Source organism: Pelodiscus sinensis, chromosome 15, assembly GCF_049634645.1.
Source record: "Pelodiscus sinensis isolate JC-2024 chromosome 15, ASM4963464v1, whole genome shotgun sequence".
NCBI classification, from domain to species: Eukaryota; Metazoa; Chordata; order Testudines; family Trionychidae; genus Pelodiscus; species Pelodiscus sinensis.
In genome coordinates this window covers 18775776-18798063 of record NC_134725.1, presented here as the reverse complement: position 1 = coordinate 18798063, position 22288 = coordinate 18775776, and the positions used below count along the sequence as shown (strand labels likewise).

At 45.1% G+C, this 22288-nt stretch overlaps 1 protein-coding gene across 17 annotated transcripts in view; it reads left to right on the top strand.

The window, feature by feature from the left end:
* The window catches only part of ARVCF (ARVCF delta catenin family member), a 592161-nt gene that overhangs the window by 455006 nt on the left and 114867 nt on the right, over positions 1-22288 (top strand). For all 17 annotated transcript variants that reach the window (XM_075898313.1, XM_075898316.1, XM_075898325.1 and 14 more), the window contains one exon: positions 4360-4859. In XM_075898313.1, coding sequence (XP_075754428.1) covers positions 4360-4859 — 500 coding nt within the window. The remainder of the gene's footprint in view (positions 1-4359; positions 4860-22288) is intronic.

Sequence of the window (22288 nt, the reverse complement as noted above, 5' to 3'; positions counted from 1 at the left end):
CCTGGAGCTCCCTACTGCCTCCATGGGCTGCCTCTGGCCCATGGGCCACATTTTGCCCTGTCCTGGACTAGTTTATATATAACATTGGATGGAAGTGTATTGAGACTCCTGACCACAGTCAAGCTGAATGAAGAACACTCTGGCACTGGTCAGAATTTTATGGTTAGTATTTATTTTAATTGTAAGGTTCCACCTCAGCAAAGTAAGCTTTTTTTTTAATTTTTATTAATGAGGCCAACAGGAGGCAAAGTGGTAGTTCCATGCTTATGGATGTCTATGAGCACCTCTGTGCTCTCTGAAGAAGAAAAATGACCTGTGCTGGCTGGCTGTGCGTTACTGCCTTTTGACATTAATTATTAAGGAAAGGCAGAATTTACATTACAAAATTTCCCCCTTAAAACACACACAAACTTTTTTCCATTTTTTGAAATTGCTGATATATTTTTTTAAATTTTCCTGACAATGAGTTTATTACCATTTTGAACTTGGGCTCAAACAGAAACCTATTGGTATTTATTGAGTCATTTTCTATTTCCTTTAGTTCCATTTCAACAGTTCTGAATTCCCAGATATTAATTCATTGCCCTGCATGGCAGACTTCGAGTTGTTACTTGTGCCAGATGGAGAGGCGGCTACTGAATCTGATGGGTTAACCAGGGCACTGAATGAGGAAAAACTCCTCTTTTTCATTTAGTTGAGGTGCATTGGGCCAAAATTTGTGTGCACCTAACACTGGGTACAGCATATTAAGAGTTCCCCAGAAAATGCTTTGAAGTAAATGTTAATCTTGTTTAATCATGCCTTCATGTACTAAGGATGACAAGAGATTTGTAGTCCTGTTTGTTTCACTACAGTAACTGCCCCATTGAAGAAAGCTTTGGTTTATAGGAACAGAGTTTAAAGGAAGCCTGAAAAGCTTGTGCAAGAATCAGACTAAATACAAGGATCAAGAATTAATAGCACTGGGCACCTGCCAACATTTCGTGTAGTTCAGGCTTTTGCTTTTTCATTGTCAGATTGTTCTTCTCCTTTTACTATGGGCTGGCAGCTTCTGTGGCACAGTCGACCAGTCAAGAGCTGATGCTGATGGCTACAAAGTTGTTTGCTTTTTCTTTGTCTGCTTTCCTTGACTTGGATGCACACAGTCTTTTGCTGGCACATACTTTCCCAGGGAAAACAAAGCATTTGGTACCTTCTCATATTGAACGCAAGGTTGTGCTAAAATGATTGGATTTGATCAGGGAGTGATATTTTTACAGAAAGTTTCAGCAAAACCAATAGTTCAGAAAAGTAGCAAAACTGGATTTAAGCCTTTCCTAGAATTGGAAATACATTTTGCTAGCATCTTAATTTATTTTAAATGGTTTACACTTTAATAATAATTGGCAATTTAATATAATAATTTAATATAATGGAATACAAAAGGGCATGATGCTTTTGCTTGAGTCTACACTGTTGCAGTCTTCAATGTGATTCCTGTGGGCAGACTTGATGAAACGCAGGGGGGTAGGTTTGGACTGGCAGAGGACTGCCCATGCAGTTGGAACTGCAAGACTAATTCTGGGCTGAAGAACATTTTCAGTGTCATGAGTCAAACAGGCCTCATCTCTAGACAGTAATTATCTTAATCTTCATGCATGTAAACACTCTGGTTACTGGGAAGAGAATAGTACATACTTAGTTTGACAGTTCCATTACATTGGTAGGTATTGACCTCATGGACAATTGATCTCAGTGACCCTGGGTGATTGGCAAGTTACCTGTCACAACAGCAGTCATGTCAAGGGTGACTATTTTACGTTCATCACAGTCTCCCTCTACTGCTTTACTGCTAGGCACAGTAAAGATACAGCATTAGGAGGGAGTTTGAGGCAAGAAGCTAGCATGTTTTCATTGTATCCTAAGTGCAGGGTGTGCTCAGTTTGTGTATGTAAAAACAAAATCCTGCTCTTTGTGGTAGAGTTCTGTTGTTTTTCTTTTATCCTTTTTGTCTTTTTATAGAGCAATACATCATTTTAATGTTATTACTTCCCCTTATAATGAAGACTGAAAACAGCTTTGTTATATAATGGGTAATGTAATGGCTGTACAGACACTAAATTACAGCCTGAAGAAAGCAATGAATTACTCATACACAAAAAACTACATCACTAAAAGGATTTTCTTCAGTTTCTTTCTGAGTGTTTTGAACACCTGCCCATTTATATCTTCCCTCCTCCTTCACCCACCCCATTTCTGGTTCAAATGAGCAATTAAAGTAACTTAAAGTTAAATAGATGCTTTTCACACACAGACATTAATTGTGTTACTATGAATTCACATCCTGTCCCCAGTTGCTGTCGTCCTCCTCAGGGTTCTAATTTAATTAGCAGTCCCATAGAATAATACTGTTCCTTCCTGCAGAATATTAAGTTTATATTTCTTTCTGCATGACATCAGGGATATTTCAGCACTACACAATTTGTGCTTAAAATCCAAGTTTAAGGACCCCTTTCCTGAAATTACAATTACTTGCCTGAGAGAGCCACAGTTCCAATCTGCCCGAAACAATGGCAGCTAGCAAAGTCTTCCACTGTTTGAATAGAACAAATAAGCTGGACTTGCAATTTTATTATTGTTCGCTCACACATTGTGTGGGATGGACTATGTTCTCTTGGATCCTGCAGGGCTTTTCTAAATAGTAACCTTCATTTCTTTTTATACTCATCCCATCTGTCAGGTTTACTGAGCAATGAAAGAAAGAATATAATTAACTTCTAAGAAGTTGCTTTATTTTAGCCAATGCAAAAAAACCCAAAAATCTATTTGAAAAAGGGCAGAAAAATACCCCTTAGTTCATAGCTGTGTGGCTTAGTAGTCTTAAGTGTCTAAGATCTTAAGCATTTAAAGTCTTAAATGACTGAGATTCTCTTGGAACACAAGTTGAGACCCTTGTAGTACTAACTCTGCTAGACTAGAGATAGATAAACTGAGTGTATTAGGTATGGCTCTTCTGAATGAAACTTTAAAAAACAAGGCCCTGATCCTGAAAATGTTTGTGCACGTTTGAAAGTTGATGCACGATGAGTCATGTAAGCCAATGGATTCACTCGTGTACATAATGTTAACAATGTTCATGGGTTTCCCCATTCAACCCACTGCTATGCAGTATGTTATCTACTTGTGGCGGATTACCTATTTGCCTCACTGATACTGTGTTTTACTTGTTCTATAGATAGTTTGTGAAATGCTGAACCTACAGGATTTAAGAGTCAAGACCCTCTCCCAAATGTCCTTTTGAGGAAAAGCATTAACTATATTTCTCTCTTTTTAACATAGGAATTTGTTATTGAAAATCTTCTAACAAATATATTGAGAAACTTAATAACTGGCTGTCCAAGATGTGATACTTTTTCACAGTAAGAGGATAAAATTACAGCGATTGTCATTAAAAAGTCAATTTCAACTACTACCCCCTTTGGAATAAGAACTTTTCCACATACGGCAAAAATATGTTGGGGTGTTTGTGGCAGGCCTTATTTCACACGTATATGCAGTAAATTACAGCATTGTTAGAGAGGATTGTGAATCAGTTGTTTCTGATTCACAGAATAACTGCATTTATTGTATCTGAGCTTAGCCACTGTCTGGGAGGGAAGTGACAGGGTAGTGAAGTCATTTATTCTAGGTCACATAGACATTCAGTGGCAAGATGGACATCTCCAGTCTATGTTGAGTGCCCGGATCCTGGACCACTCTGCAGAAGATCTATTTGGTATAAGCAGGAATTAAAAAAACTGGGTGATCCTCCAGCTTTGTGAATAATCATTGGTGAGCTGAAGGATCTTGTCTGGGCCCCCACATGTTTTGAATTGGAAGCATAATAGACCTTGTTATACTTGCTAAAAAGTGTGTGTTAATGCAGTGTTTGGGGAGAAACTATAAGTATATAAGGGGTGCTTTCTGTCCATAACTTGGATGCCTCTAATTAGCTTTCTGTCTTGTCATAAGAGGAGCATTATTAATAAGGTTCAGTGTTTCCTACTAAGGATAACCCAGTTCTATCATCGTTGCTTTGCTCAGTGACCTAAATGAAAGCAGCATCTCTGACTTAAAATCTTTGTCGCTGTTTTGCTATTCGCCAAACAAATATTGTGCTATGGTCTTATCATTGCTGAATGATGTTTAATGCTGCTTAATTGTCGTAGGGCCAAGAAAACACTATATTTAAAAAATGCAAATATCCTGCCACTAAAGCATATGTGATGTTAAAAGAATTGATCATCACCCAGGTGATGATCCTGGCTCAGCAGTACTGAATGTTAAATAACTCTTTTCAAAAAATTAAAATTAAAAAATGCAATGTTCCTCTCTGTGCAGGAGCTATGATGACCCTGTTGAGACCGAGATGGTTGATGAGACGATCCCTTATCTTCATGGTGGCTATGCTGCACCATTAGCACAGCCAGAAAGGGGGAGCATGGCCAGCATTGACCGCCTGGGGAAGCGTTCCCCCTCCATTGACAGCATCCGCAAAGACCCTAGGTGGCGGGACCCTGACCTCCCTGAAGTGATTGCCATGCTCAGCCACCCCATCGATCCAGTCAAGTCCAACGCAGCCGCATACTTGCAGCATCTGTGCTATGAGAATGATAAAATTAAAAAGGATGTGAGGCACCTCAAAGGGATTCCCATCTTGGTGGGTCTGCTAGATCACCCAAAGCCAGAGGTCCATCGCAAAGCTTGTGGGGCTCTCAGAAACATCTCCTATGGGAAGGATAATGAGAACAAGGTAGCTATAAGGAACTGTGATGGGATCCCGGCATTGATCAGGTTGTTGCGGAAGACAAACGACATGGAAGTCAGAGAGCTAATTACAGGTCAGTGTCGGTATTTTTCAGATGAAGACTTTATCAGGTTCCGGAGGAATAATTTTTGAAGGTGTCAGAATTGTCTTAAAGAATTGTTACTATTTATCTAAGGCAGGCCTGGGCAAAATACCCTCCATGGGCTGGATCTGACCCACCAAGCCGCCAGATGCAACCTAAGGACACAATCTCCCTGCCTGCTCCTCCATATGCTGCTGATAAAAGCAGTCATTGCTGGTTTCTGTCTGAACAGCTGTGAGCCTGGGGGAGGGAGGAAAGGTTTCATGCACTGCTTCCGCCCCCAGCACAATCCCATTGGCCGGTTTCTGGCCAATGGGAGTTGCCTGTTGACAACAGCAAAGCATCCTCCCCCTTTTCTCCCAGGTTCCAAGCTGTTCAAAAACCACATGGCCCCTGCAGCCAGTGTGGAGCGGGTCACACAGAGTTGGCTTGAGAAGGCTGCTTGCTGGGAGCCAAGCAGGTAAATCTCCCAGACAGAGCCTGCCTTTGCCCTCCTACCCCACATAACCCACATGCTCTGCTCCACTCCTGCCTCTGTATCCCTTTCCAGATCCTGCACCCCAATACCAGGTAACAACCTAAACCCTTTGCCCCCACCTCCTGCATCCATATCCCTCCAAGTTTCTACACACCCATAAGGCAGTGGGCAAGCGACCAAGGAGCTTGCGAACAGGTGAGTGCTAACAGGGAGTATAGAAAGGGAGTTCTCCAGGTAAAGGAGAAGCAGATACAGGACTCTTGAAGGAAGTGTGTGTTGTGTTTGGGGCTTTCTTGCTGTGTGCTGAGCTTGTGTTTGTGAGTGAGGGTTGGTGTGTGTTCTTTTTTTGTTTTTGTTTGTTTTTTCCCCATTTTTGAGAGTGAGGCTTTTTATTTTTCCCCACTTCCCCTTTGCCCTCCCCCTCCCCTTCATGGAGTGTGTGCTGTGATTGGCAGGTGAAAACTATTGGTTTCTAATTAAAGTTTGAATTCTAGAAGCCTCTCCTGATTGGATGAGCCTTGGTAGGGGGAGGGATTTTCAGGCACTCCAGGGCATTATAAGTCAGTGGGCAAGCGACCAAGGAGCTTGCGAACAGGTGAGTGCTAACAGGGAGTTTAGAGAGGGAGTTGGGAAGGGGAGAAGGAAAGCCGTGAGGTTCTCTTGCCTTTCTTTTTAAATCGCTTCTCCAGGACAGCAGCGATGGATGGTGATAGGTCTGCTGCTGTTACCTGCACGGAGTGTGCCATGTTTGTCTTCCTCCCGGAAGAAAGAACGGATTTCATCTGCACTAAGTGCAAGCTGGTCACCATTTTGGAAGAAAAAATTAGAGGACTGGAGGCCCAAGTGTCGACCCTACGCTTGATCAGAGAGGATGAAGACTTCCTCGATAGAAGGCAGTGTTTAATTCTTCAAGCACGGCAGGCGAAAGAGCCAGAGAGGGCTGTATGTGACCAGAAAGAGAAATGGCAGCATGTAACTTCTAGAAGGGGAAAAAGGCCAGCATGGGAATCCCCCAATGCAATAGAGATAAGTAATTGCTTTCAGGCTCTCTCCACAGGCTCTGCAGTGCTGAATGCTTTGGAACGGACCTCACAAGGAAGGAACCAGAAAGGAACACCATCTACTGGAAGACATAAGATGCGTAGTCCTAGGGATGGGGTTCCACGGCCACCACCCCCAAAAGAAAACGACTGGTGGTGGTGGTCGGGGACTCCTTCCTAAGATGGACTGAGGCATCCATCTGCGTCGGGACCTGGATTCTCGAGAGCTCACATTCAGGATGTGACTGAGAGGCTTACCAAACTGATCAAACCTTCGGATCGCTACCTCTTCCTGCTTCTCCACGTGGGAACTAACGATACGGCCAAGAATGACCTTGAGCGGATTACTGCGGATTATGTAGCGCTGGGAAGAAAGATCCAAGAATTCGGAGCACAAGTGGTGTTCTCATCCATCCTCCCTGCTGAAGGGAAAGGACTTGGCAGGGATTGTCGAATTCAGGAAATAAATGCATGGTTGCACAGGTGGTGTCGCAGAGAGGGCTTTGGTTTCTTCGGCCATGGGACTCTGTTCCGGGCACAAGGATTGTTAGGAAGAGATGGGATCCACCTAACAAAGAGAGGAAGGAGCATCTTCGCGGGCAGGCTTGCAAACCTAGTGAGGAGGGCTTTAAACTAGGTTTGTCGGGGGATGGTGACCAAAACCCTGAGAGAGTGGGAAAGTCGGATACCAGGAAGAAATGCAGAGAGGAACGAGCAAGGAAGGAGGACCCCTGATTCGAATGGAGAAGATAGGGCAATCACCTGGTTACCTGAGGTGTTTGTACACTAATGCGAGAAGCCTGGGCAACAAACAGGAAGAACTGGAGGCTCTGGCCCAGTCCAAGAAATATGATTTAATTGGGATAATAGAGACTAGGTGGGATGACCTGCATGACTGGAGCGCTGTCATGGAAGGGTATAGACTGTTCAGGAAGAATAGGCAGGGGAGAAAAGGAGGAGGAGTTCTACTATATGTAAGAGAGCACTATGATTGCTCTGAACTCCAGTATAAAGAGGGAGTAAAACCTGTTGAGAGTCTATGGGTTAAGTTTAAAGGAGCAAACAACAGCAGTGATGTTGCGGTTGGTGTCTGCTACAGGCCACTGAATCAGGTGGATGAGGTAGATGAGGCTTTCTTCGGGCAACTGAGGGAAGCTTCCAGATCGCAGGCCCTTGTTCTCGTGGGGGACTTTAATCACCCTGACATCTGTTGGGAAACCAATACGACAGTACACAGGCAATCCAGGAAGTTTTTGGAGAATGCTGGGGATAACTTCTTGACACAAGTGCTGAAGGATCCGACCTTGCGCAGCTTGACCTTCTGCTCACAGACAGGGAGGAACTAATAGGGGAAGCAGAGGTGGGTGACAACCTGGGAAGCAGTGATCATGAGATGGTAGATTTCAGGATCCTGACCAAAGGAAGAAAAGAGAGTAGTAAAATATACACCTTGGACTTCAGAAAAGCAGACTTTGACTCCCTCAGAGACCTGATGGGCAGAATCCCCTGGGATGCTAACATGAAGGGGAAAGGAGTCAAGGTCAGCTGGCAGGATTTTAAAGAAGCCTTTTTGAAGGCACCGAAAGAAACCATCCTGCTGCGTAGCAAGAGAGGAAACATGGTAGGAGACCGGATTGGCTTACAGGGGAAATCCTTGGTGAACTTAAGCACAAAAAGGGAGCTTACAAAAAGTGGAAACTTGGACAAATGACCAGGGAGGGGTTTAAATGTATAGCTCGAGAATGCCGGGGGGTTTTCAAGAAGGCAAAAGCGCAAATGGAATTGCGACTGACTAAGGATGTGAAGGATAACAAGAAAGATTTCTACAGGCATGTTAACAAGAAGAAGGTGATCAGAGAGGGTGTGCGGCCCCTTCTGGATGAAGGAGGTAGCCTAGTGACAGATGATGTGGGGAAAGCTGATGTACTCAATGCTTTCTTTGCCTCTGTATTCACGGACAAGGTGGGCTCCCGGACTAATGTGCTAAGTGATGCAAGATGGGATGAAGATGGAGAGCCCGTGGTGGGTAAAGAACAGGTTAGGAACTATTTAGAAAAGCTAAACGTACACAAATCCATGGGTCCAGATTTAATGCATCCTAGGGTACTGAGGGAGTTGGCAAATGTCATTGAGTAGCCTTTGGCCATTATCTTTGAAAAGTCGTGAAGGTTGGAAGAAATCCTGGAAGATTGGAAAAAGGCAAATGTAATGCCCATCTTCAAAAAAAGGGAAGAAGGACGATCCAGGGAACTACAGTCTTACCTCCGTTCCTGGAAAAATCATGGAAGGGATCCTTAAGGAATCCATTTTGAGGCACTTGGAAGAGAGGAAAGTGATTAGGAATAGTCAGCATGGATTCACAAAGGGAAAGTCGTGCCTGACCAATCTGATCAGCTTCTATGATGAGGTAATTGGCTCTGTGGACATGCGTAAGTCAGTGGATGTGATGTACCTTGACTTTAGCAAGGCTTTTGATATGGTCTCTCACAATATTCTTGCCAGCAAGTTATGGGAATGTGGATTGGATAAATGGACAGTAAGATGGATAGAAAGCTGGCTAGAAGGCCATGCCCAGCGGGCAGTGATCAACGGCTCGATGTCAGGATGGTGGTCTGTTTCTAGCGGAGTGCCCCAAGGTTCGGTTCTAGGACCGGTTTTGTTCAGTATCTTTATTAATGACCTGGATGAGGAGATGGATTTTACCCTCAGCAAGTTTGCGGATGACACTAAGCTAGCGTGAGAGGTAGATACACTTTAGTGCAGAGATAGGGTCCAGAGTGACTTAGACAAATTGGAGGATTGGGCCACAAGAAATCTGATGAAGTTCAACAAGGACAAGTGCAGGGTCTTGCACTTGGTACGGAATAATCCCAAGCATAGTTACAAGCTGGGGACCAGCCAGTTAAGTAGCAGTTCTGTAGAAAAGGACCTAGGGGTTACAGTGGATGAGAAGTTGGATATGAGTCAACAGTGTGCCCTTGTAGCCAAGAAGGCTAATGTCATATTAGGTTACATTAAGAGTAGCATTGCCAGCAGATCCAGAGATGTCATTATTCCCCTTTATTCGGCTCTGGTGAGGCCACGTTTGGAGTATTGTGTCCAGTTCTGGGCTCCCCCACTAAAAAAAGAATGTGGACGCATTGGAGAGGGTCCAGCGGAGGGCAACCAAAATGATTAGGGGGTTGGAGCATAAGACCTATGAGGAGAGGCTGAGGGAGTTGGGTCTGTTTAGTCTGCAGAAGCAAAGAGCGAGGGGGGATTTGATAGCAGCCTTCAACTTCCTGAAGGGAGGTTCCAAAGAGGATGGAGAAAGGCTGTTCTCAGCAGATGGCAGAACAAGGAGCAATGGTCTCAAGTTGTGGTGGGAGAGGTCCAGATTGGATATTAGGATAAACTATTTCACTAGGAGGGTAGTGAAGCACTGGAATGGGTTACCTAGGGAGGTAGTGGAATCTCCATCCCTAGCGGTGTTTAAGTCTTAGCTTGACAAAGCCCTGGCTGAGTTGATTTAGTTGGGATTGGTCCTGCCTAGAGTAGGGGGCTGGACTTGATGACCTTCTGAGGTCCCTTCCAGCTCTATGGTTCTATGATTCTAATGCCCTGCCCTAGGTGACAGTCCAAACCCCTATACCTCAGTCTCCTGTCCCAAGTCACAACCCCCTCCTGCCCTAGGTCACAGCCCAAACTCCTCCAACCCTTCCTGCACCCTAGTCCTCTTCTGCAGGTCACAATCCCCTCTTGCCCAAGGTTGCAACCCAAACCCCCATATCCTAGCCCCCTAATGCAGGTCACAACTGCCTTCTTTATTCAAACTCCTTCCAGCCTCTCCTGCACCCTAATTTCTTATTGCAAGCTCCCTTCTGCACCCAACCTCCATGCCAAACCCTGCAGCTCCTCCATTAATATCGAAGGGTGAAGTCCTTGACCACTCTCCAAATTCTTGGAGTGGCCTCTGGCAAAAATTATTTCCCACCCCTAGTCTAAGGGCATGTTTGTGGGATGAGTTAGAGTGCAGCACGCAGGGGTGTAAATCTACAGCGAGCTGTGTCCTGTCCGAGTACACTAGGGAACTCTTTCAGCCATAGAAGTCTGTTGGGTGCCTCTGGCTTTCATGCACTCCACGCTGCTACAGTGAAGACAAGCCGGAACAGTGCCATATCTATGTAGCAGATCAGGTTACTTCATTCCAGCAAGCCCAGCTGGAATGAGAGTAACAACACTTGAGCTACATAGTGTGATTGGATTGGCAGCAGAGTGAGGTGCATCTCAAAAACGTTACTAGTTAGTGCATCAGGAGCCCCAAGAGCACTACTTAACTCAAATGAGAGATTTGTGTGTGTATCTGGTGGTCAAGTATGGGCAAAAATGTGAGTTTTATACTGTGAAGGCATGACCTTAGATGTCAGGTGCATGCAGCTATACTATGAAACACTTAATGCAGCCGATCTCTCCCAACACCAATGTGGGTAAAAAATAAGGTGCTGTGTGCAGGGCTGGACTGAGGCATGGGCGAGCTGGGCAGCTGCCTGGGGCGCCAAACAATGGGGGATGCCTGATGGCAGCTGTAAGGAGCGCGCGGCATCCCTTACAGCTGCCATCAGGCGCTGCGTGCCTGACACCGGCCAGTAGTGCCCTTTCCCCCATGGCCGCGGGGCCCTGTACAGCCCGACGTGCACTCCAGCAGCGCTGGCCTGGCCGGGCTGGGCAGTGCATGCCTCGTGCGCCCCGGGGGCAGGCCCCAGGCTGCGCGCCAGCATCTGTGACCGGCCTGCACGTGCACCATGCGCCCGGGAGCGGCGCCGTGCACCCAGGCCCAGGATGCCAAAAGGGCTCGGGCCGGCCCTGCTGCGTGGTGTGAAATTGTGTGGCTAAAGCTAACGGTTGGAAAACGTCCAGATTGATAGGCTCCGGGGCTGCTGCTCAGATAGATTTGGGAAGGAGAATGTTCATTATGATACCAGGAAAGAGTCTTTTTAAAAAATGCTAGTATATACTTCAGTGATTTTTTTTTCCAATTATTTGTGTCACCATTATTCAACTGGCTCTTATTTGAACTGAGCCTTGAACATGCTTCAAAATGAGTTCTGAATTACATGCCACGTTAAGCCATTGAGTTACGTATGTGGAGGGGGTGGGAAAGCTTGTCAGCAACTCTTTACATTGTTAAAACGACTACTTCTTCAGCCTCCCGTAACTCAAAAGCAGTAATATAGATTTTTCTCGCTCTTTGGAGAGTCAAGGTGGGGGAGAAGGAGAAATGACAATTAGATGAAGACCAGGATGGGGGATTTTATGCCAAAAATACTTTTTCATACCCTTCTAAGCATGTGAAAATAGGCCTGTATGACTGAAATGTTTAGCTACCGCATCTGTATTGGGAACCGCCAAGCAAATTCAATTGTAGATGTGGCATAATACATTGGTGGAAAACATGATGATGGAACAATCACCTCAGGATGCCTTGTGGCAACTCCAAGGTTTTTTTAAATCAGTCATCATCCTTTAAGAAGGATATTGGTACTGAGATGTTTGTTGTTCTTAAAGCTTTGTTTATTCAGAAAGCTGGGCCTAAGCATACAGCTCACAAAGTAGATTCCCTCCTTTCCCCCTAGTCCTTCTCCATGGAGTTAGGAAAGTGTATTTGAATCAGTGTGATGGCTGACTTTGTATTAAAAAAAATGGATAAACAGAATGTGTTTATCTGCATTTTCAGTTTGTTCAAAACTCATTTCCAGAGCACTGCCAAGGAATAAATTTATTTAGTCAGATTAAAAAATGAAAAGCTAGTCTATAATTTATACTATAGGAACATCATTATATTGTTAAGTGATGATCAGTCATCTCAGACATGGTGAAAACAAACTGGAGTTTGCCCCCTTTCCCTCTGAATGGTGTTTGCTTTAATCCAGACTGATGAATTAATTTTACAATGAAAGTATGTTGTATTTGATCCTACCTCAGCAGTAAAATGAGTAATGTTGCTCTGTAGCCTTTGGTAGGTATAGCTTCTACTTGCTATTTTAAGCTGTTTTTCCTATACCAGAAAACCCTATGAATGCTAACGCTGTGAACGTAACAGATGTCCAACACTCAAGTGTGATTCTTTAATTTCCATCTATGCAGGAGTGCATTTAATTCTGCTCTTACAGCAATAGTGTCAGAACAGCGTGTTAAACATTCAGTGCTTAGGGGAACAGTGTTCCAACTGCATTTGTGTGGGCTGAAGCTGGTGGAATCACAGCTGATACTCAAGACTCAGCTGTGAGTGAACTGCCCACACACAAAAAGAATTCCAAAGGACAAGACCAGAGAGAAATAGGAGTCAAGTCTTTATCATAATAAAAGAGGAGAATTCAGCCAATGCTACTGCAGAAGGACTGTAAACTAAGCAATGTTCCATGTACTGTTTACAGTTTTGGTGTTCTCATGATGATAAGCTGACTTTGTATCCGGATACTTTCCCACTGCAGTGGATCAGCGCATCTGTTTGCCATGAATGTGTTTTATTCCACCTGGAGTGAAACCTTTGTGAACTTTTGCCACCGTGCAGAAGTGTGTTCAGATGCAGATGGAGGTAAAGAAGAATGAGCTTGAAAAAGGCTGAAGCTTCAAGCCAGTTGTAACATGTTATGTAGACTGATTTTCTTGAAATATGATTGGTGGTTGCAGTTAATTGCTGAGCTGTGGCCAACCATTAACTGTCCCCGCTGCAGAGTGCCTTCCCACTCCTTTACAGCCTAATACCCACTCCTTTACATCATTAGCTTGGGCTCTCAGAGTCTCCCCACTTGCCAGGTTTCAGAGTCCAGCCTGAATCTGAACAGCTACATTGCTACTGCTATTTTTAGTCCTACAGCACAAGCTGACCTGAGCAATGAGACCGTTCCCAGAGCTGGCATGAGTCAGACACTGAGCAGTCCTGGCTTGAGCCAGCTCTGGGCCTGCTGTGGCTCTACATTTTAAATGCAAGAACTGCCCAACTCTTACTGCTATATTTTAAAGGCAAAGCCACAGCGGGGTAGGCCTGGGACCTGGGTCAAGCCAGAACCAAACAGTCTTAGCTCGTGCTGGGTCTGGAATGCTGTTCCTCTGGCTCTTTAAATATAGTAAGTGCTGCCTGTCTCTTAGTATATTTTAAATTCAGAGCCACAGCTGTCCCAGACTCGGTCCTAGCTCGTGTTGGGCCTAGCAGCCCGTTTGTGGCTGATTTGTGGCAGCCTCCCCTCCACCCAACCCTGGTGGTGATAGTGGCAGCAGCCGCGAGGCAGGCAGCACTGTGGAGATGTTGCTGTGAGAAACCAGCTTTTAAGCTGGCTTCCCCCGGCATCTGCTCCTGTTTCTCCCCTCTTCCTGCCCCCTTCTCCTCTCCCCGCATGCCCTCCACTGCCTCTGATGCAGAGGCACGAAGGAGGGGGAGGAGAAAGGGAGTAGTCAAATCCGAACATTTATCCTGCTATTTTTTGCCCCACAATGCCAGCTCTATGCCACAAGTCAGTTGATCTTGGCAGCGATACTCACTGCCAGGATGAAGGCAGGTTGCTGTGTGAACGTACTCACAGTGTCACCCAGCATTTTACAGACGTGTTTCCATATTCTGATCTCACTACTGCTAGGCTAGATAAGTCTGCGTAACTTTTCCTTTCTAGTGGGATCACCCTCTTCAAAACCAAAAGCCTCTTGTTGCTTGGCATCTTAGCTCTTTTACCAGAAGTTGTGTGTACAGGCAGTCCCCGGGTTACGTACAAGATAGGGACTGTAGGTTTGTTCTTAAGTTGAATTTGTACGTAAGTGGGAACTGGCGTCCAGATTCAGCCGCTGCTGAAACTGACCAGCGGCTGACTACAGGAAGCCCGAGGCAGAGTTTCTCTGCCCCAGGCTTCCTGGAATCAGCCTCTGATCAGTTTCAACAGCGGCTGAATCTGGACGCTTGGGACAGAGCAGCTGGGGTGCTGCCAGGTAGGTCCCCGCAGCGCCGCATCTTGGCGCTGTAGGGACCAACCCGGCAGCACCCCAGCTGTTCTACCCCAGGTGTCCCCAAGTCAGCTGCTGCTGAAACTGATCAGCAGCTGATTCCAGGAAGCCTGGGACAGAGCAACTCTGCCTCGGGCTTCCTGTAGTCAGCCGCTGGTCAGTTTCAGCAGCGGCTGACTTGGGGACGCCTGGGGCAGAGTAGCTGGGGTGCTGCTGGGTTGGTCCAGTGGCACCGAGGAGCGGTGCTGTGGGACCAACCCGGCAGCGCCCCAGCTGCTCTACCACAGGTGTCTGCGAGAAAAGCCTCGTCTGCTTGGGGGGTAGGCGGGGGGCACTAGCTGCGCCGCCCCCCCCCCCCCCGCAGCAGACCAGGGAGACGCGGGCGGCGGGACTGCCCAGATGCGCCGCGGTCCCGCCACCCGCATCCTCTGCGGCTTTGCTCCCTGTCTCCCTAGTCTGCTGCCCCTCCCTCCCCCCAGCAGACCAGGGAGACGCGGAGCTAAGCCGCGGAGGATGCGGGCGGCGGGACCGCAGCACGTCTGGACGGTCCTGCCGCCCGTGTCCTCCGGGGCGAGAAAAGCCCCGTTTGTAAGTATGGATCCGACATAAGTTGGATCCGCGTAACTCAGGGACTGCCTGTATATCTGAAAATGACATTGAAACATGATGGCCTTCGGTGCACACCAAACATTTTAAAAGTACCTTTCAGTTCCCAAAGATACAGTCATGGTGTATCTTCTCTCGTCTAGGGTTTCATAAACCACCTGCACTTACTGCATTGTGGAAATCTCAGTTTGTTAAAGCTTTCAAAGCTATGCCATGAATTGGGGTACAATCAGCAATGCTACTCTTGAGGATCTCTTCCTTGAATCAGGCCACTGTTATCCTTTTGGGACTGTGCAGAGCTACCCATTCAATGAATCATTTTCTTACTTCACAAACGAAGAGAACTGAGAGCTGAGCCGAGAACGAGAGAAATCTGTTCTGTTTGGGAAAGCTGCATAGGTTTTTTATCTTGAATGATAAGGTTTGGTGTGGAACAAATGATCCCATCAGATATGCAAGACAGGAATTCTATTACACTCTTTTGACAAGCAATCAGATGTTAGTAGCTTTAATGAATTTTTCATTCTTTGTGTGCTCAATGAAATGTAATTTTGTTGTTTAATGACACTGCATGATATTTTAAGTGATGCAGAACATTATTCTCCTGACACTCTGTATTGGCAAATTGGGTTTAATTGAAAAATGATTGACCTTATATGTTCTAAGAAAAAAATCTTTGATCTAATAATGTTCAATGAAGAAACTTGCAGATCAATGCAGCCAATCAGAATCCATTCTTGAGAGCATTAATGTATGTAAAAAGCCTGGCAGCAAATGATAAAATCATAGGGTTGGAAGAGACCTCAGGAGATCAAGTCCAACCCCCTCCCTATCCAAAGCAGGATCGACCCCAACTAAATCATACTAGCCAAAGCTTTGTCAAGCTGGGACTTTAAAACAATAGTTTTTCCTAATATCCAATCTAGATCTCTTCCACTACAACTTGAGACCATTGCTCTTCCTTCTGTCATCTGTCACCAGTGAGAACAGCTTCTTTCCATCCTCTTTGAAACCTCCCTTCAGGAAGTTGAAGGCTGCTATCAAATCTCCCACTCACTCTTCTCTTCTGTAGACTAAATAAGCACAAATCCCTCAGCCTCTCCTCATAAGTCATGTACTTCAGCCCCTACTTATTTTCGTTGACCTCCACTGGACTTTTCACAGTGCATCCACATCTTTTCTGTAATGGGAGGCCCAGAATCAGACACAATATTCCAGATGTGGCCTCACAGAGCCGAATAAAGGGGAATAATCACTTCTCTAGATCTGCTGGCAATGCTCCTCCTAATGCAAATTAATATGCCATTAGCCTTCTTGGCTACAAGGGCACACTGTTGACTCATATCCAGCTTCTCATTCACTATTATCCCCAGGTCCTTTTCTGCTGAACTGCTGCTTAGCCAGTTGGTCCCCAGGGTATAACAGTGTTTGGGATTCTTCTGTCTCAAGTTCAGGACTCTACTTCTCTGTGTTGAACCTCATTAGATTTCTTTTAGACCAATCCTCCAATTTGTCTGGGTCACTCTGGACCCTATTCCTACCCTCCAGTGTATTGACCTTTTCCCCAGCTTAGTGTCATCTGCAAACTTGCTGAGGATGCAATCCATCCCGTCATCCAAGTCATTAATAAAGATGTTGAACTTATTCAACTTATTCATAAATGATCTGGAGAAAGAGGTAAATAATCAGGTGGCAAAGTTTGCAGATGATACTAATCTGCTCAAGGTAGTTAAGACCAAAGCAGACTGTGAAGAACTTAGAAAAGATCTCACCAAACGAAGTGACTGGGCAACAAAATGGCAATGAAATTTAATGTGGATAAATGTAAAGTAAAGCACACTGGAAAAAATAACGCCAGCTGTACATATAATATGATGGGGGCTAATTTAGCTACAACTCATCAGGAAAGAGATCTTGGAGTCATCGTGGATAGTTGTCTGAAGACGTCCGTGCAGCGGCAGTCAAAAAAACAAACTGGATGTTAGGAATCATTAAAAAAGGGATAGAGAATAAGATGGAGAATATCTTAGTGCCTTTATATAAATCCATGGCACGCCCACATCTTGAATACTGCGTACAGATGGGGTTTCCTCATCTCGAAAAAGATATACTGGCATTAGAAAAGGTTCAGAGAAGGGCAACTAAAATGATTAGGGGTTTGGAACGGGTTCCATATAAGGAAAGATTAAAGAGACTGGGACTTTTCAGCTTGGAAAAGAGGAGACTAAGGGGATATGATAGAGGTCTATAAATTCATGAGTGATGTGAAGAAGTGAATAAGGAAAAGTTATTTACTTGTTCCCATAATATAAGAACTAGGAGCCACCAAATGAAATTAATGGGCAGCAGGTTTAAAACAAAAGGAAGTTCTTCTTCACACAGCGCAGAGTCAGTCTGTAGAACTTCTTGCCTGAGGAGGCTGTGAAGGGCAGGACTATAATAGGATTTAAAAGAGAGTTAGATAAATTCATGGAGGTTAAGTCCATAAATGGCTATTAGCCAGTATGGGTAAGAAATGGTGTTCCTAGCCTCTGTTTGTCAAAGGGTGGAGGTGGATGTCAGGAGACAGATCGCTTGATCATTACCTGTTCGATTCACTCCCTCTGGGACACCTGGCATTGGCCACTGTTGGCAGACAGGGTATTGGGCTGGATGGACCTTTGGTCTGACCCAGTATGGCCTTTCTTATGTTATGTTCTTATGAACAAAACTGGCCCTAGAACTGATCCTTAGGGCACTCTACTTGATACCAAATTGAGCCGTTGATCACCACCCATTGGGCCCGACAATCTAGCCAACTTTGTATCTACCTTACAGTCCATTTATCCAATCCGTACTTCCTTACTTGCTAGCAAGAATACTGTGGGAGACAATATAAAAAGCTTTGCAAAAGTCAAAGTGTATCACATCCACCGCCTTCCCCTTGTCCACAGAGCCAGTTACCTTGTCATAGAGGGAATCCATGTTAACTATTCCTGATCACTTGCCTCTCTTTTCCTAGCACTTCAGAACAGATTCTTTGAGGAACCTCTCCATGATTTTTCTGGAAACTGAGGTGAGGCTGACCTGTCTATAGCTCCCTGGATTGTTCTTTTCCCCCCCTTTTTAAAAGATGGTTAAAGATGAGCACTACATTTGCTTTTTTCCAATCATCTGGGACCTCTCCCAATCACCACAAGTTTTCAGAGATAATGGCCACCTCTCTCAGCACCCTTAGATGCATTTGAGCCAGCCCCATGGATTTGTGTATATCTAATTTTTCTAAATACTACTTAATCTGTGATTTCTCCACTGAAGGCTGCCCATCTCTTTCCCACACTGTTTTCTAGTGCAAGTAGTCTGAGAGCTGACTTTGTGAAGACAGAGGCAAAGAACGCATTGAGTGCTTCAGCATTTCCCACATCATCTGTCACTAGATTACCTCCCTCATCCAGTAAGGGCCCCACACCCTCTCTGATTGTCCACCCTCTTATTGCTACCATGCCTATAGGAAAATTTTCTTGTTTTCCTTCACATCCCTTGCTGGCCGCAATTCCAATTGCGCTTTGGCCTTCCTGATTACACCCTTGTATGCTCAAGCAATATATTTATATTCCTCTCTAGTCATCTGTCCAAGTTTGCACTTCTTGTAAGCTTCCTTTTTGTGTGTAAGCTCACCAGAGATTTCACTGTTAAGCCAAGCTAATCACCTACCTTGTTTGCTTTTCATCAGGGTGGTTGGTTCCTGTGCCTTCAATAAGGTTTCTTTAAATACTGCCAGCTCTCCTAGACTCCTTTCCCCTTCATGTTAGCATCCCAGGGGATCCTGTCCATCAAAGGGATGTCAAAGTTCGCTAAGGGAGTCAAAGTCTGCTTAACTGAAGTGCAGGGTCTGTATTTTGCTGCTGTCCTTTCTTCCTTTGATCAGGATTCTGAAATCGACCATCTCATGATCACTGCTTCCCAGGTATATGCTAATAAAAATTCGTTTCAGTGGCGTTAACTCCTCTTGGAAGTCCACTAATATGATCATCATATCTACTAATTGCAAGTGATTTTATTTCTTTTTTCTGTTGGGGAATCTGTCAAAAGAATATGTATTTCATGGTGCACACTGTAACCTAGTTAATTTAATTTATCTTGGGGTCCTCTGCTTTACCACTTTCACTTGAGATTTTTTATTTTAAAAAGAGGCTGCTTATATAATACATCTCAGAAAGATGACTGCAAAATCAACTTACATCAAGAGTACTCCGTGAATATATGCAGTTTATTTTAGATAATAAATCATTCAGTGTGCTGCATAGATGAAAGAGTAAATAGGTTCTTGGTTTGTTTTAATTTAACAGTAACATTGGATTCTGCAACTAAGCAGAGCATGAAAGCAGATTCTGTTTGGATTTCAAAAGATGTTAACATGTGTCTAGTTGACGCATTTTCTTTAAATCTGCCTATCATAGACCGCCACTGGAAGGTGGCACCCATAGCATTTGGAATATGTCTTGATTGCCTTTATATGCTATAGAATGGGGATTTACAAAAACAAATACCATTTCTGCTTCCTTTTCTACAATCTTTTAACACTCAAACTACTTTCAAAAGAAAATCTTGATGCTCCTGCTAGGTATGATATCTTTGGGAAAAGATTTTCAGTGTAAAACCTAAATACATGTATATTCAAGCTGTCTTCTTCAAATGAAAGAAAAAATGTTTAAGATTATCTTCATCAATGCAATAGAATTTTTTTTTCATTCTAAAATATATGCAAACCACTGATCAATGCTGAAAGGCATTTTTTTTGGTAAATTTTTCCCATGTTTTTATCAATGAATTTGACTTGCTGTTACTGTTTTAATGGGCATGATTTATCTTTAGGGTAATTTTGATTAAAAACGTCTGTCAATTTATCAAACTAACAATGTGTTCAGTTTATTAGATATGTTAATTGTGCAGTGAATAATTTTTAAGGGCAGAGGTCAAATTATGATTGAATTTAATGTTTGTCACACTTTTTTCCCTGGGGTTTATGTACAGCTTAAAAAAATTGTTAAAGATTAAAATCATGTTGCTATGGTGTCACCATAAGAACCTCTTCCTGAGCTTGGTTCCCCCAAGACACTGGGAGGATGCTGGGATGTTCAGTTGTGAACTCCAGCCAGGCCCTCCACGCTGCAGGCTTATAGTTCATTGATGCAGCATCCTTTGGTGGATCAGAAAAGGGTGCATCTTATGAGAGAAATTGTAATCATAGCTACATTTGTGTGTACAAAAGGGATGGAGGAACTGGCGGGAGAGGGGTAAAGTTACTTTTGCTGTCAAGTTGTGTGTTGCAGCCCTTACAAGGAGCACTTGTTTGGCTGCCCAAGAGGCCATTTATTTTTAACGTCTTGTTAGAGTTTACAGGCAACATTGCTTTAGCAACTTTGGGTGAAGGTGTCATGAGTACTTCCAGTGTGAGTGAAGTTGTTCACATATTATATGTTTGCTGGACTGGACTTTCTTTTTGTGGTCATTTAAGGTGCTCAATGCATATGTGATTCACTTGAATCCGCGTAGGATTTAGTCTGTTCAGAATAGCTACCAGTTGTGGTTCCATCTAAGCAGAACGACTGTGCGGCCGCACACAAAACATTTTAGGCCCGCCCACCTTATTTGCAGACCTGCACATCAGCACTCACCACCACTCACGTTCCTGCTAGAATGGAAGGTGAGGGATGGCTGTGGCGGCCTGGTTGGTTCTGGCTGGGTAGTGTGACAGAGGGCAGCTACCCTGGCCCCCTTTGCTCCTGCTGAAGCCAGGGTGCAGGGCCGTGGCGACTGCTTCCATTGCTTTGAGGACAGCCAAGGCCGCTTAGTGGGGGGTGGCTGCTCCTGCTGCCTTGGGGGTAGGGATGTTAAATATCGGTTAATTGAATAGTCAAGTAACCATGAATTCTTACCGGTTTGTCAGTTAGTCCCTGGGGGTGGGGCCGACAGCGGTATAAAATACCAGATGGGAGCTAATCTGTGAGGGGAGTCAGTTTAAAAACCAGCTCCTCTTGCGGACCAGCTGCTTGTCATCCTGATAAAGAGGCAACAGTGCAGGGTGGCAGCAGCCCCTGTCTGGGAAGCAGGTCCTAAGCTCCCAGACCCTGAGTGAACTGGAACTTAGCTGGGCTGCCTGCCCGCCTAGCTCCCAATACACTTTAAATGCAGAGTCACAGCTGGGGTAAGTCCTGGACCCAGCATGAACCAGAACTGAGCTGAGCTGCTGGCCAGCCTGCTAAAAAATTTACAGGGGGAAGGGAGGAATGCATGTAGTCTATAGCATTAATCTATTTTGCTGATTGGTTAACCGACTACACTATTGCATCCCTACTTTGGGGGCGCCCAAGTCCGCTTGGCAGGGGACAGCTGCTCCTGGTGCTTTGGGAATGGCCGGGGCTGCCTGGGCAAGGGGCGGAGGTGCTCTTGCTGCTTTGGGAACTTCCTTGGCCATCAGCTCATGATCTTCTCCAATGGCATGGACAGCTAATGGAAGCGAAGTTCTGCCCTGACAATGGGATATACAATTTGTAAAAACAATAAGGCTGCCCAAGTACTGATTTTTCACTGTGATGAGGTAACTCGGCTACAGAGATGGTAGAATGATGAGGAAGGATCCATATTAACAACGTTAATGTAATTCTCTGGGGAAATTCTCATTCACTCGCACTCCTCTCTGAAGATCAGTCAGGTGACAGAATAGACTTAGATAATAGGCTGTATTAACCTTCAAAAACCTAACATGTCCTGAGTTTCGGATTTTAATTTCTGACCCTCAGTGCTGAAATGGATGCAAGTGAAATCCAAAGTCTGGGTCCAATTATAACTGGCTGCTGATTGCTCCCTCAGGATACTTGACCATGTCTGTAGTGCAGGGGTGGGCAAAAGGGCCTCCGTGGGCCAGATCTGGTCCTCCAAGCAGGTGGATCCATCCCGCAGAGGCCCTGCCGCTCCCCTACCACCAGGCCAATTAAGGCCTGAGGGTGGGGGAGCACATGAAGCCTTTTCCGCACTGCCCCCTCCCATGCGCTTCCCCACCCTTAATTGGCCTGAGGGCGGGGGAGTGTGCAAAGCCTCCTCCTGCCCTGCCAGGAGCACATGGCGCTGTGAAGGAGAGAGCGGAGGAGGCTTTGTGTGCTCCCCTGTCCTCAGGCCGATCAGGGGTGGGAGAGCTGTGTGAAGTTTCCTTTGCCCTGCTCTGGCCCTGCGAGGAGCTGTGGCACTTCAAAGTGCCATGTGCTCTTTGCAGGGTGGGAGGAGGTTTCCTGCGCTCCCCCACGTCCGGGCCCTGATTGCCTTGGGGGTGGGGAAACACGGGAAGC